The sequence below is a fragment of the Ostrea edulis genome, chromosome 6, assembly GCF_947568905.1.
Source record: "Ostrea edulis chromosome 6, xbOstEdul1.1, whole genome shotgun sequence".
NCBI lineage: Eukaryota > Metazoa > Mollusca > Bivalvia > Ostreida > Ostreidae > Ostrea > Ostrea edulis.
In genome coordinates, this window is record NC_079169.1 from 66,550,563 (window position 1) to 66,563,574 (window position 13,012).

Consider the following 13,012-nt stretch of genomic DNA (forward strand, 5'->3'; position numbering starts at 1 on the left):
TAGGTAGAACAAGTAGGGACACTCTTAGAAGTTTATACATCTCGTTCGAATTGAGAGGGAAACAAAGTTTTTAGAGAGATATCAGTAGAGATATATCCCCACGTCACTTACTAATCTGATTTCCTGTACTATCTACAGGGGCGGATCCAGGAATTGCGATTAGGGGGGGGGCAACTTTTTGAGGCAGGGGGTCGGGGGGGCGCCTTGAGGCGGTGTGGGTCCGGAAGCTCCTGGATTTTACATATCTTATAGGGCTAGAAATATGTCTATGCAGTCATTTTTACTATTTTCTGTCATTTTTGATAAGGTGAAATTAATTTGGAAAAAATGTAAGTTCTCCCAATAAAAGTAATTCAATCAATAAAAAGATTTTGCCATTTATTTCTCCGAGAGTGGAAGAAATTATTGTTTCTTCTATCGTTTACATTCTTCTAAACCACAGGCACCTGAAGTATGGATATTACTAACCCCCCCCCCCCCAACCCCCCCCCCCCCCCCGTTTTTTTAATATTTTTTTTTTTTTGGTAGCAATAATTTCTCTGAAATGTGTGAATTCCCGGTCTATCTCATCTTTCTTTTCTCTTTCGATTCTTGTAATCGTTTCACGCTTTATGTCAGCTTTAGAGATTGGCCTTCTAACTGTCTAAGCGTGAAACGATTACAGGAATCGAAAGAGGGATGGGATAGACCGGGAATTCACACATTTCAGAGAAATTATTGCCACAAACAATTTATTTTTAAAAAAGGGAAGTAGTAATATCCATATTTCAGGTGCCTGTGTTCTAAACAAGAGACCACAATTTACCTTAAATTTGAAAATTTTAGAGGGGGGGGGGGGGCAGCCAGTTTTAGATTTATAAATTATCATTATTCTTCACAAGTCAAGGGTTATTGATTCGTTACCTCGCACTCAAACAATCTGATTTTTAAAATCAGTTCCTCTTCTTTTTTTAATGTCGCTCCTCGCGTAGCGACATTAAAAAAAAGAATAGAAAGAGGAGCGGATCGAGGAGCTGATTTTAATCAGATTGATATCTTATATTGTCTATCATGATTGTATGCCAATTAACATGCTTGATGAATCAATAAATTGTATTGAATTGAACTATTAAACTTGGACACATATGCGTATCTATTCTATAGAGAGGGTCAGTTCGAGACAAGTCCCTGTACTAAATGGGTAACGTTTATAGGGGACATACGATAACTAAAATGGCATTGTCCCCATAGTGCACTTCTGTCCTCACAGTACAGGTCAAATGGTTAAAAATGACCCCACTTTACATCTCTCTCTCTCTCTCTCTCTCTCTCTCTCTCTCTCTCTCGCCGACCAAACCTACTAAATGAGGACATCCTCACAATGTGTAGGAGAGAATACACACATATATTATTCTAAAGGCAAAAAAGTAATATGTTAGGAATAGCTATAGGGATATCTATAAAAGTTTATCTAATACTCTCTTTTGAATTATGAAAAAATGGTTTTTGAGAGAGAATATTAGTAAGGACATGTCCCCACACCACTTGTCCTCACTGAGCTAATATTTTGTATCTATATCTTTCACATGCAGGTCACATTTATGAGGACGTAATTGTGAGGATATTTATTTGTCCTCATAGTGCAATTCTTGTCCTCACAAAGTCTGTCCATTGGTTGAAATTTGTCCTCACTTTACAGTTTTACTACCCCCCCCTCTCTCTCTCTCTCTCTCTCTCTCTCTCTCTCTCTCTCTCTTGTATATCTTCACAAGAACACCATGGCTATAGTATAAGTCATATCAATTGAATATGCAGACATTCTCGTGAAGTGCATGCAGATGCAAATTTTCGAAGTTATGGCCCTGAGGGTGGAGTTGGGCCACAAGAGGAAATCAAAATTTTAACTTTAATATTGGAATATGATATATAGGTATAAATCAATTTATATTCTTCTTCTCAAGAGCAGCAGGTCCATGATTGATCATACTGATATGCGAGTAGACCCAGGAATTCCGCATTCAAAGTCATTCATGCGGGGGGGGGGGGGGGGGGGGGGGTCTCAATAAAGGATCAACGTTTTACATAAGAATATATAAGAGAAAAACTTATTTCCAAGAGCAACTGGATCTGAAGTAGTCATATTAATATCCAAGCATCCTTAGATTTTCTTCAAATCATCGCCTGGGGCCAGGTTTGGGCCACGATACAGATTTAAAGTTTGCATGGGGAAATATGGGGAGAAAATCATAGGCGTAGCTTGGGTTCGAATATTACCGAGGCAGGGGGTCTATCGACATTTTAACAACGTAAAAGGTGTTGTTGTTTTTTTTTTACCGAGGCAGCTGCCTCGGTTGCCTCAATGGAAGCTACGCCACTGAAAATGAAAAGTTTTCTCTCAAGAACAACAGGGCCATGACTAGTATACAGTCATCCTCGGGTAGTGCAGGTTCAACTTTGTTTGAATCATGGTCAGGGAGGTAGAGTGAGGCTTCAATGGGGAGGGGGGGGGGTCATGAGAATTCTTTAAACATTTTCTTCTTAAGAACCACTAGCCATTATCAATCACATTAATATGCAGACATTCCAATGTAGTACAGATTTATATACCGGTATTTGATAAAGTCCTGGTCCCTGGAGCTAAAGTGGAGCTGGAATAGGGATTCAAAGTTTTACATTAGAAAATGTATAGGGATCTTATATTGACTCCTTACAAGAGTAAATCATCTTCACAAGTCAAGCGTTATTGATTCGTTACCTCGCACTAACAGGTAACGGATCAATAACCATTGATTTGTGAAGATGGAGTCAAAGGGGCACACCAGTTCATATCGATGTGCAAATATTACCAAGTTGTGTAGGTTCTTTTTTTTTTTAAATGTCATTTTCCAAATTATGGACCCTGGTGTTAGTTTGGGGCTAAAATTGGGAATGCAATTATACATGACACATGAATACAGGAAAAAATTCTGTATAATATCGTCTTTTCCAGAACAGCAAGGCCATGCTAGTAATGGTATTGAATCAAGTGGACCCAAGTTCGGTTACAATTTTTTCCCCGTAGGAATAAAGATGGTTTAGCGTCTTTTATAAGCCTTCTTCTGAAGAACAACAGGGCCAAGTTACTCAGATGAATGGACCTTTTGTTGACAATTCTGACGAGAAACTCCCGAAGTTAGAGATATTTGTTTCAGCGAATACCTCGAAAAAAAAAATATTCTGAAGTGTCGAGGGAAGTTTTGCTTGTCTCACTGCCTTGTTTCTGTTAGTCGTGTTTTTTTTGTTTTTTTATCTACTTCATCTATTACATCTACTACTGTTCATGCTGCCTTTTAGGGTTATAAGTTCTTTGCATGACAGAACTCAACATGTATAATGCACAAAGCCTTGTTATCTAAGTTGTCTATTGGTGCTGGTGTACGACAAGGCTCTTGTTAAGACCACTTTAATTCTTTATTTTCAAAGTTCATGATGTTCCAGAAAAACACACCGTCTTTATGTAGATTAATATTACAACAGTTCAATAAACACAGTGACGTATATCATTGTTTCTTTTACATAATCAACAATTCAACCCATTTTAGTCTCATGATAATTATTCTGTGTGTAATTTTATGACATCTACATGCACCGTACACTATTAACCGTCTGGTACAAGCATCGGAGTCTCCCCGCCCGTTGTTTCAAGCTTTGCTTTCCTCTCGTACTTTCCGTGGGTGTTCCAGGACTTACTATTAGTGACGTTGATCTGTTAGCTTGTTCTAATCATATCTTCCTCTGCTGTGAATTCCCTTGTCTTCTGCTACAGATTTTTGTAGATTCCAGAGCACAACTACAATTTTTATTATTATATTTTATAAATAGCATAAGTTAACATTACAATCAAATAACAGATTCGTGAAATAATATGTGGGGAAATTCCTGAACGGATGTGTTTAGCAAACAGTTGGAAGGCGGAAGGGGTGTGTGTCTTGAGGCCCTTAATGGGTCCAGGGCAATCACCATTGGGACCGCGAAACCCCTTGACTTGTGAGTTCTACATGACCCCCCCCCCCCCAAGACCCATATTTTTTGGTATTTCTATAAAAAGTGAGGGGGGGGGGGTATGCCTGGCTCCGCCACTGCGTGCATACGAGGTACAAAGCACAACAAGATAACTATTAGATGGTTTTCATATGACGTATTTTGGCCCCGAGTTATTCCCCTTGGCCGCCATCTTGTAGGTCAAACTTGTGGATTTTCCTCTTTGGGCAACCAATTTCAAACATGTAAGGCAGAAATATATGGGGGAAATCTTTGCAATATTGCAATTATGAAGTAAAAGATGCATTAACAAATGTATATTAATAAGAAAAACAGTTTATCTCCACCTCAGTGACCAGAATAACAAGGCTGATTTTGGTTGAATAATGAAGGAATCCGGGCATGTTAACCTACAATATGGCGGCCAATGGGAAATAACTCTTGCTTAATGGCTTCGATGGAAAACCATTTAATACAGAGCACGAGATAATATATCGAGCACACGAGAAAATAATCACGCGAAATAAAAATAGTTGTATATCTCGAATAATACCATCGGAATCTCCAAACAATTTTTTTTTGGGGAAAATTATTACTGGTTTTGTTTAATTATCTAATGGCCAAAGAAATTCCGTTTATATCCGCACGAAAACAATTGATACTTTTTAGACAGGTCACTGCAAAAGCGGAAAATGGCGGCGCAGGGTACGTGAAAGCATGGGAATAGTTTGTTTTGACTATAATACGTCTCTCTAGAGACTTTTATTTGTATTTTGTCTCATAACATTTTTGTTACCATGTAATATATCAAAAATATGGAGAACGCTATACTGAAAACTGCTCTCATAGTACGACAACCACGCACCATGTGGGACGACCTACATCATGCACAAGCTTTAGATAGATAGTGTAATAAATGTAACTGATATGATTGCAAAATTATTGAATCCGTGGGAAAGTTTTGTTTGATTTGATATTTAAGTAGTAAAACAAACAGCCCAATATCACATGGAGACGAAATTTTATTTGACGTGACCCATATTGTTAAATCGTAGACGTGTAACCTTGCCCTGATAGGGTTATTTTGAAACTGTTGTATACATGCATGAATGTTTTGAAAATAGTAACAATAATATGTATACGGTGTGACCGAGCAAAGCATGGAATGGTCATTGGCGTGTCCCAAGTAATAATTTTAATTCTGTTAAGTATGATAAATTATAATTCATTTGAAAATATAGTTTATTTATGAAATTCCCCTTGTGCTAAACGCCCAGTAACATCTAAATATTAAAGGGGAGATATGTGAGGATAACTACAGGATCCCATTTAACGCGGGGAATGTAACGCCAGCTGTTGTAAACCATGCATTGTGACATCACATTTAGCCTCAACATTTTTCTCTCTTTCAAATCAAACAATTATTAACAACAACAGTACATCCCGTTTGCAATTTAAAAGACAGTTAAAACTAAACAAAATTAACCATGAACTACAAGGTGGTAAAAAGTAAGCGTAAATATATCGCATACATGTATATTTATTTAAGGAAACGCATTAACTCATTCATCTATTTGTACTTCTGATTCTCCATTTGATGACTGTAACAATGATAATTATACCATTCATTTTTAAGAAACTTGAGTGTTTGAATTACAAATTGCACGTCAGTCTTGGATTTTTGGCATTCAAAATTAAAACACAAATAACTGTAGAAGCAACTAAGGAAGAAAACAAAATGGCGGCACCCATATGGATCACAAAAATTTCAGTGAACATATGTAGAGATTATCTCTATTCATTTACTGATTTTCTCATTTTTTCTTTTACATATGTGTTACCTTTAGAGCCTTGCCTCGCTGACGGGCCTTAAGCCCGTCCGAGCTTCACTCGGTATAACACTTTAAAGCATGTGTATTGATTTCTTTAAATGTAAATTATTGTTACATATATAACATAAACTGGAACAGTACTCAAGAATTTATGATAGAATCATATGACAGGAGCTGTTAAATGGGAAATCTGGTGTGAAGATGAGTTGAGGTGTTGGGGTATTAAAATTTAAAGGGACTGGTTCACGATTTTTGAAGAAAATATATTTCATTTTTGATGTTAAACATTAAAAGTATAACTCATTTAATATTGACAACCAAAATGTTGACCTTCTGAATGCAAGAATAAAAGCTATATTCTAGACTTAAATATGTGTTATGTAAACAAAGACTCGAGTCTTTTTATGTATTCAAACTTGTGAAATATTGAATTTGTAATATGTAGCATCTTAATTCTGCATAGTCACAAATTTTATCTTTTAGATGACATATTTTACACGAAGAATGCTTGAAATGTGAAAGATATAATAAAGTTAGATCGATATCCATTTCTTTTGAAAATTTCGTAACAATAATGCAGCGCAATCTTTGTTTACAAACAAATAATGAACTCTCTAAAATGATTTTCTGTGATAATGTATATCCTTATTAAATTTTTATGTGAAACCCTTAAAACATGTTAGACAGTAGATTTGGAACATTAAAAGTAAAAAATAAAAATTTTGGGAAATCGTGAATCGGTCCCTTTAAAGCTCATAAAGTTTATAGTAGAGATTAGATTTAAAGAACCCATCTTTATCATTGGTAGTTGCATAAAACATCCATCAAAATCTGTTCATTTTGCAAGGTTGTCATAAGGATTTTTTTTTTTCAAGGAGAGTCCCACCTCTTAGTTTATTAATAGCTTGAGTCCAATGAAAATTTCATGAGTCCTTTGTGAATCACATAATTTACAATGTCAGATTCCCACAATTGATTACGCTTCACTCGTTTTCTGTCGTGATGTAATCCACTATGGGTATCCGACTATGCCCTGTTTATTCCGAATTAACACGAGCTCATACTCGCTTATTTTCACTTTATTATTGAACAATATTGCAAACAATGCCATGTTGATAGCTCAAATTACCTACCCAATCATGATTGTGATAACTATACACATAATGATTAAAATATGTAATCATTAGCTAAGTCGAATGAACAAGAATTTATATGATACTTCTCCATGCTGGCAGAAATTCTTATCCAGACTCTCATATCAACACAACATCAATATGACAGCATTTTAGTAGGTAAAACAATGCTTGAATATAAATAATTATTAAACAAGACCTAGAGTCTACAGGATTGGATAGGATGAATCCACTGGATCGCCAAGGATGGAAAAACAAACTTTGACCTCGACAGGACAGCCAGGCCTCACCCTTGCAAAAGGGTTAATTTGGCCTGGATAATCGAAATGGATGATGATGATGATGATAGAACAATTGAGTACCATTTCTGTGTTCCATTGATGTGTAAATATTAACAAATGATGCTACTTTAGCATGTTTAAATTCTGGTATAAATGGCTATTGGAAGACAAACATTTATCATAGATCCCTGTTTGTAAAATTGAAATAAATTATAGATAAATGCTGATGAAAGTACAAAAAGTTCATTGTACTAATAATATTTACAAATGAATGGAACATTGGATGTACAATATATCAAAGCGACTGACACTAAACGAACAAACAGAACTTTGCGGCTGTATCCCGGATCACTAGAGTGTAACATATTACCTGAATTTATCCACCTGTGTTTTTATTAATAAATTTTGATTTTGGTCTGGGATTTTATGACAAAGAATTTTGCATCTTTCCAGTAATGCAGGCAATTATTTTAATTAGGTGTTTTCCGTGGGAAAAAATAACCAGCAAACAGCTCCCCTCCCCCTAACACTAGTCATACACTGTATTATCAAGTATTGACTTGAAATAGTGTTAGATCCAGAACTATATCTCTGGGGGGGGGGGGGGGGGGTAAAGATTGAGATATAACACAGACGTACAAAATCCATCCATTCTGAATATAATTATCAAAATTATGTGAAAAGAAAGCATAAAAAATCCATCCATTCTGAATATAATTATCAAAATTATGTGAAAAGAAAGCATAAAAAATCCATCCATTCTGAATATAATCCATCAAAATTATGTGAAAAGAAAGCATAAAAGTTCGATAAAATTGAATTACAGCATAGCAGTTCAATTGGAGGTTCTTGTTTGGGCTAGCTAAAGTTGATGGAGGACTCCCACTTTGTTTGCATTGAGGAAATGTCCAGGGCTCCTCTTTCATTGTTTACTGTAAAGGGCTTTAATTTTGTGGGACTAAAATTTCGCAATTTTTATCATTTGATATTTCATGATGGTGTAAATTTTGCAGATAAACCCCTTCTCATATATGAACTCATACCCCCAAATACTTTGAACAGCACTTTGCAAATATAGTGAAAATAAAACCTAAGCAAATATTTTCCCCTTTGCAGTGTATACAGGGCGGTCATAGAACATTTTGTTTCCATTTTGATTTATTAACTTTTGTTCTCATTTATACAGGTAAGAAGAAGATGAAAGGGAAGACTATCAATCTGACAGAGTTTCTGTCAGATGACAAAGGGGGAGGCCCTGTCCCAACATTCTCGTCCAACAAAATAGACTGGGCAGCAGAAATGGACTCCAATGAGCTGGATGGTATGTGTTGCATGTTGTGACTGAGAAACCAGAGCTGACAAATACTGTAGGAGTACTTGTTTTGGGTGTTCAGAAGTTTGTTAGAAGGGATTTGTGGTGCAATCATAATTCATGCTGTCGGTTAGGGCTGTCATGGTTCCAAAAATTTTTGTGTTGGGTCAGTTCTAAATTTTTTACTTCGGGTTCGGGTCTATATAACTATTTCAAAAATATGATATACAGTTAAAATAAAAAATCTTTATCGTATTTTGTCACAATAACTACTCGGGGATGTGGACTGAGGTTTAGACTCGACATCGATGGTACTAGAAACAGCATTGTCACTTCTACTCATTTCCATCCATGCTTTCAATGTTTTGTCATTGACGATGTTGATCCTGTGGCGTATTTTCAATGCGTCTGTCATATCTTACATATACTGTCATTATTTACAGTTTTGTCCACAATGCCATCATTTAACGATTGATCAAAATACCGCCACCTTTAAGGATTTTGACGACAATTCGTTTAAACTGATTTCTAATAATGATTCTATTTTAAAAACCAAATTGAAATAAGGAAAAATGGAACCGAACCTGACCCGAACAACACGACCCGCTGTTTTCAGTTATTTCGGGTACCCGTTGCAGCCCTACTGTCGATATAAGATTTATAATTTTATAGAGTATTCATCCCTTTAGTACAGCTGTAGCTTGAATTTAGGGTTTTGTCAAGAATATTATTTGCGAGGAATTTTGCACTTTCATCATGTAGGTCCAAGTTTGATTTCCATTTATGATGGGGAAAACTTCTTCTATTACTCCCAGTGATTTTTTTTAGGCCAAAATGTCACCGATATTCGGCTGTTTCCCCTCACTAAAATTAGCTATTTTTTCCCAATTATTTATATATATATATGTTTTTCCCAATTTCAAATCTAGGGAAATTAGGCCATTTAAAAAAAGGTTACCATATATTGCTGACAAAGAGTAAATACGTTTTTGTCTTCAGTTTTATTCTCCAAACCACTGCACATGCAAAAGATTTTGTAAAGAATATGTAAAGCAATAGAGGCATCCATATAAGCAGATATGCAGCGAAGTATATAGTTTCCAGATACACATTAAGCCATATTGTTGACAATTTAGTTTGACCGCCATTATATGTAGGGTCAGGCTAATAACAGGAAATGGCCAACAGTATAGGGTTTTACTAAAATCCGAAAAATACAAACAGGAGAGACATTCTGGAAACTTGATCATTAATATAATAATTACAAGATTATGGGTACAAATACTGGTGAATTGATAATTTATTATTTTCTTTATGAAATTGGACAATAAGTATTTCTTAGGAAAAGTAAATAATATCTATACAAGGTGTGACTTCCAATACATATTTAATGTTAAATAATGATTTATTTTATGATTTTAAATCAGATCTGAAATAAACCTCGATTGTTATTTGATAATTTTATGCATCTTTACCATTTTAATTTACTATGAATGATTTTTCCCAATTTGAGGAAAATGTCGCTAATTTTTCCTAATTCAAAAGGAGGGGTGGTAGTTTGAAAAACAAAAAAAATCACTGACTCCAAAATAGGGTAGAATATTCTATAACCAGTAAATACAACAAAATATTATGCAGATTCTGAACCCCCCCCCCCCCCCCCACACACACACACACACTCACACACATATACTGCCTACTGGTTTCTCTGTCCTGTCTGTTTTAGTTTTCCAGACTATTTTTGCCATGTTTTAAGTTTTTGATGTATTTAGAAAGCTGAAATTTTGCATGTGATAAGCTAATGAATGTTTACAGATCAGGTTTACCGTTTAAGTTTCATCACAGTTGACTGATTTTTATGAGATTGATGAGACTCTGTGCAGATAGTTTTCTGCTCTTTTCTCCAGCTTTAACTCCGGGAAAACTGAAATTTGATATGTGGTTATTCATTGAGTAGATACAGATTAAGTTTCACAACTTACTAATTCCAACAAATCTCTAGTTCTTTACTTTCTTCTATTCATTACATGCTGTCATAGACGATTGTATTGTGGTATGGCTCTGTGCATTCATCTGTGTGTCTGTCCATCTAGAATCATCAATGGTGGTATGCATCACAGGCACTTATATCACTTGGGGCCTAATTACTATATATATAAGAGTATCACTTGGGGCCTAATTACTATATATATAAGAGTATCACTTGGGGCCTAATTACTATATATATAAGAGTATCACTTGGGGCCTAATTACTATATATATAAGAGTATCACTTGGGGCCTAATTACTATATATATAAGAGTATCGCTTGGGGCCTAATTACTATATATAAGAGTACTCTTATATATAGTAATTAGGCCCCAAGCGATATAAGTGCCTGTGGTATGCATGTACCCATGCAGTGATTAGAGGGAGAAACCTATTGTTTTTCAGTTTCAAAGGTCAAGGTCAAACTTACACAAAATAAGACAGAAACAGTACTGCTAAGTCTAGGATAATCCAACTTGATTCACATATCCAATCATCATAGGTGGGTTATATTATGTTATAGTGCAGTATTGCTGTCTGTATTCTGTCTGTTCAATTGTCAGCACCGTGTGGGAAGGATAAAAATAAGTGTAGTTAACGGGCAAAGATAGTCCAACCTGGTACACATTTTCCCCATGGTGAGAGGAAGATGCCTGTTGTTTCTAAAGTCATAGGTAAGGCGGAGCTGTCACTATAGTTTTGGGGACAGAGTCCTGATCCCTATCGGAATTTTTTGTTCAGATTGGGAATTTTTAATTAAGATACAATTACTCAAAGTTTTTGTTCAGATAAGGAGTTTTTCTTTTTTAGAGATAAAGACCAAGACACGACTATCACCCGGTTACATTTATTCTTTACCCACCCACCCCCCATCCCCCTCGATCGCTAATCCCCCATCAAAGTACATGAAGTGTAGTATAGAAATCTCTGTATCACTTGGTTACAATTATTCTGTAACACCCCCACCCCCGATCCCCTGTCGAAGTACAGGAAGTGTAGTCTAGAAATCTCGGTATTTTTCTGTATTTTGACAATAGGTGATCTTTTGAGAAATGCATATTACTGACATTATCTCAAATTGGGAATTTCTAGACTATGGGAAATTTGGAAATTTCTTCTTATTTTCCAATTAGATGGGATCCTTTTATCAGACCCATTTTAGGGACATTGACAGCCCAGTAAGGTCATGCTTTTATGGGTAATATCATGAAAGGAAAACAGTACTTATAAGCATAGAATCATCAAACTTGGTGTACTTGTTTCTCATGGTGTTGGTGCCAAGTAGATTTTGAAAAATTATGATTTTGCTTCTCTACTTGTAGTTTATTTCTTTGATTTAACATGCAACATTAAACAAAGCCATCTAAGAAAAGTAATGTTTTAGTATTGATATTAGAAAGTATTAAAAAAGCATCGTCAGAGCCAGTTTTTGATCGAATAATTTATTTGGATGATTATTTTTTTTTTGTTTACTACTACATTACTGAAAACATATATATTGGTGCGGCATTTTTTGCAATGTGAGCATTGTTTTATGATTTTTCTTGTTTATTATTTATACAGTGCACAAATAAAAGCTAGGTTTTGTTTGAATGCAGGTTACATTTAATTCAAAGAATGTTTTCATTATCTATAAAAAATTCATACCGTGTCATTTTAAAGTATTGGGACAGCATGTCCAGAAGTGTTGATTCTCTATCATTGTTTGGTCGAATTTAAAATCATAAAATTTAATTAAAATGGTTTGTGATCCATCATAACATAAATAAGGATGAGTAATCTGTCCAATGCTTTGGATGGTAAATCCGTTCAGAAGAAGAGTGGTTTTTATCTATTTTCGTTTTCAGATTTTGACAGAAAAGACAGGTATACAGTAACTCTGGAAATTTAGATTTATTTTACAAAATTAGGGGCAAAATTATATGGATTTTTCTTCATGATGTTGGCTAATAAAGATTTTGAGAAATACTTACAAATTGCTATTTATCTATAGAAAAAAACCCATTGTTTTGTAGACATGGATTTAGACATGCATCGATCATTGATCGATAGATCCAAATTACCAACGGCTCCAAAAGCAGCTCGTGGTCCAGACATTGACCTCAGTCGCGTCCCTGCTCAGCCACCATATACAGCCTTCGTTGGAAACCTGCCTTACGACTCCACGGAAGAACTTATTGCTAACTTTTTCAAAAATCAGAAGGTTTGTTTCTTTATGAAAAGGGGTTGTTTGCGTCCTTGATTGAGAATATAGATTGTACACATATTGTTTCTATGCTTGTGTTTGTATGTTGGTCTGCAATTTTAATCATGGTTATACATTTTGAACTTTGTAAGGCTGACAGACTTCATATTTAATAACCAGAAAGGTCAAGGTCAAAGATTTTAGATAGAATGAATATATGCCAAGGTCAAAAGTCACGATTT

The 13,012-nt window shown here is 35.3% G+C and overlaps 1 protein-coding gene across 7 annotated transcripts in view; it reads left to right on the forward strand.

Moving 5' to 3' along the window:
- The first annotated feature begins 4,661 nt into the window (after positions 1-4,661).
- The window catches only part of LOC125645650 (eukaryotic translation initiation factor 4B-like), a 30,040-nt gene continuing 21,689 nt past the window's right edge, over positions 4,662-13,012 (forward strand). For 4 of the 7 annotated variants that reach the window (XM_048871292.2, XM_048871296.2, XM_048871297.2 and 1 more), the window contains exons 1-3: positions 4,662-4,704; positions 8,432-8,566; positions 12,601-12,788. In XM_048871292.2, coding sequence (XP_048727249.2) covers positions 4,692-4,704; positions 8,432-8,566; positions 12,601-12,788 — 336 coding nt within the window. In that variant the 5' untranslated portion in view covers positions 4,662-4,691. The remainder of the gene's footprint in view (positions 4,705-8,431; positions 8,567-12,600; positions 12,789-13,012) is intronic. The other 3 variants (XM_048871295.2, XM_048871294.2, XM_056140512.1) reach the window with 1 other exon arrangement.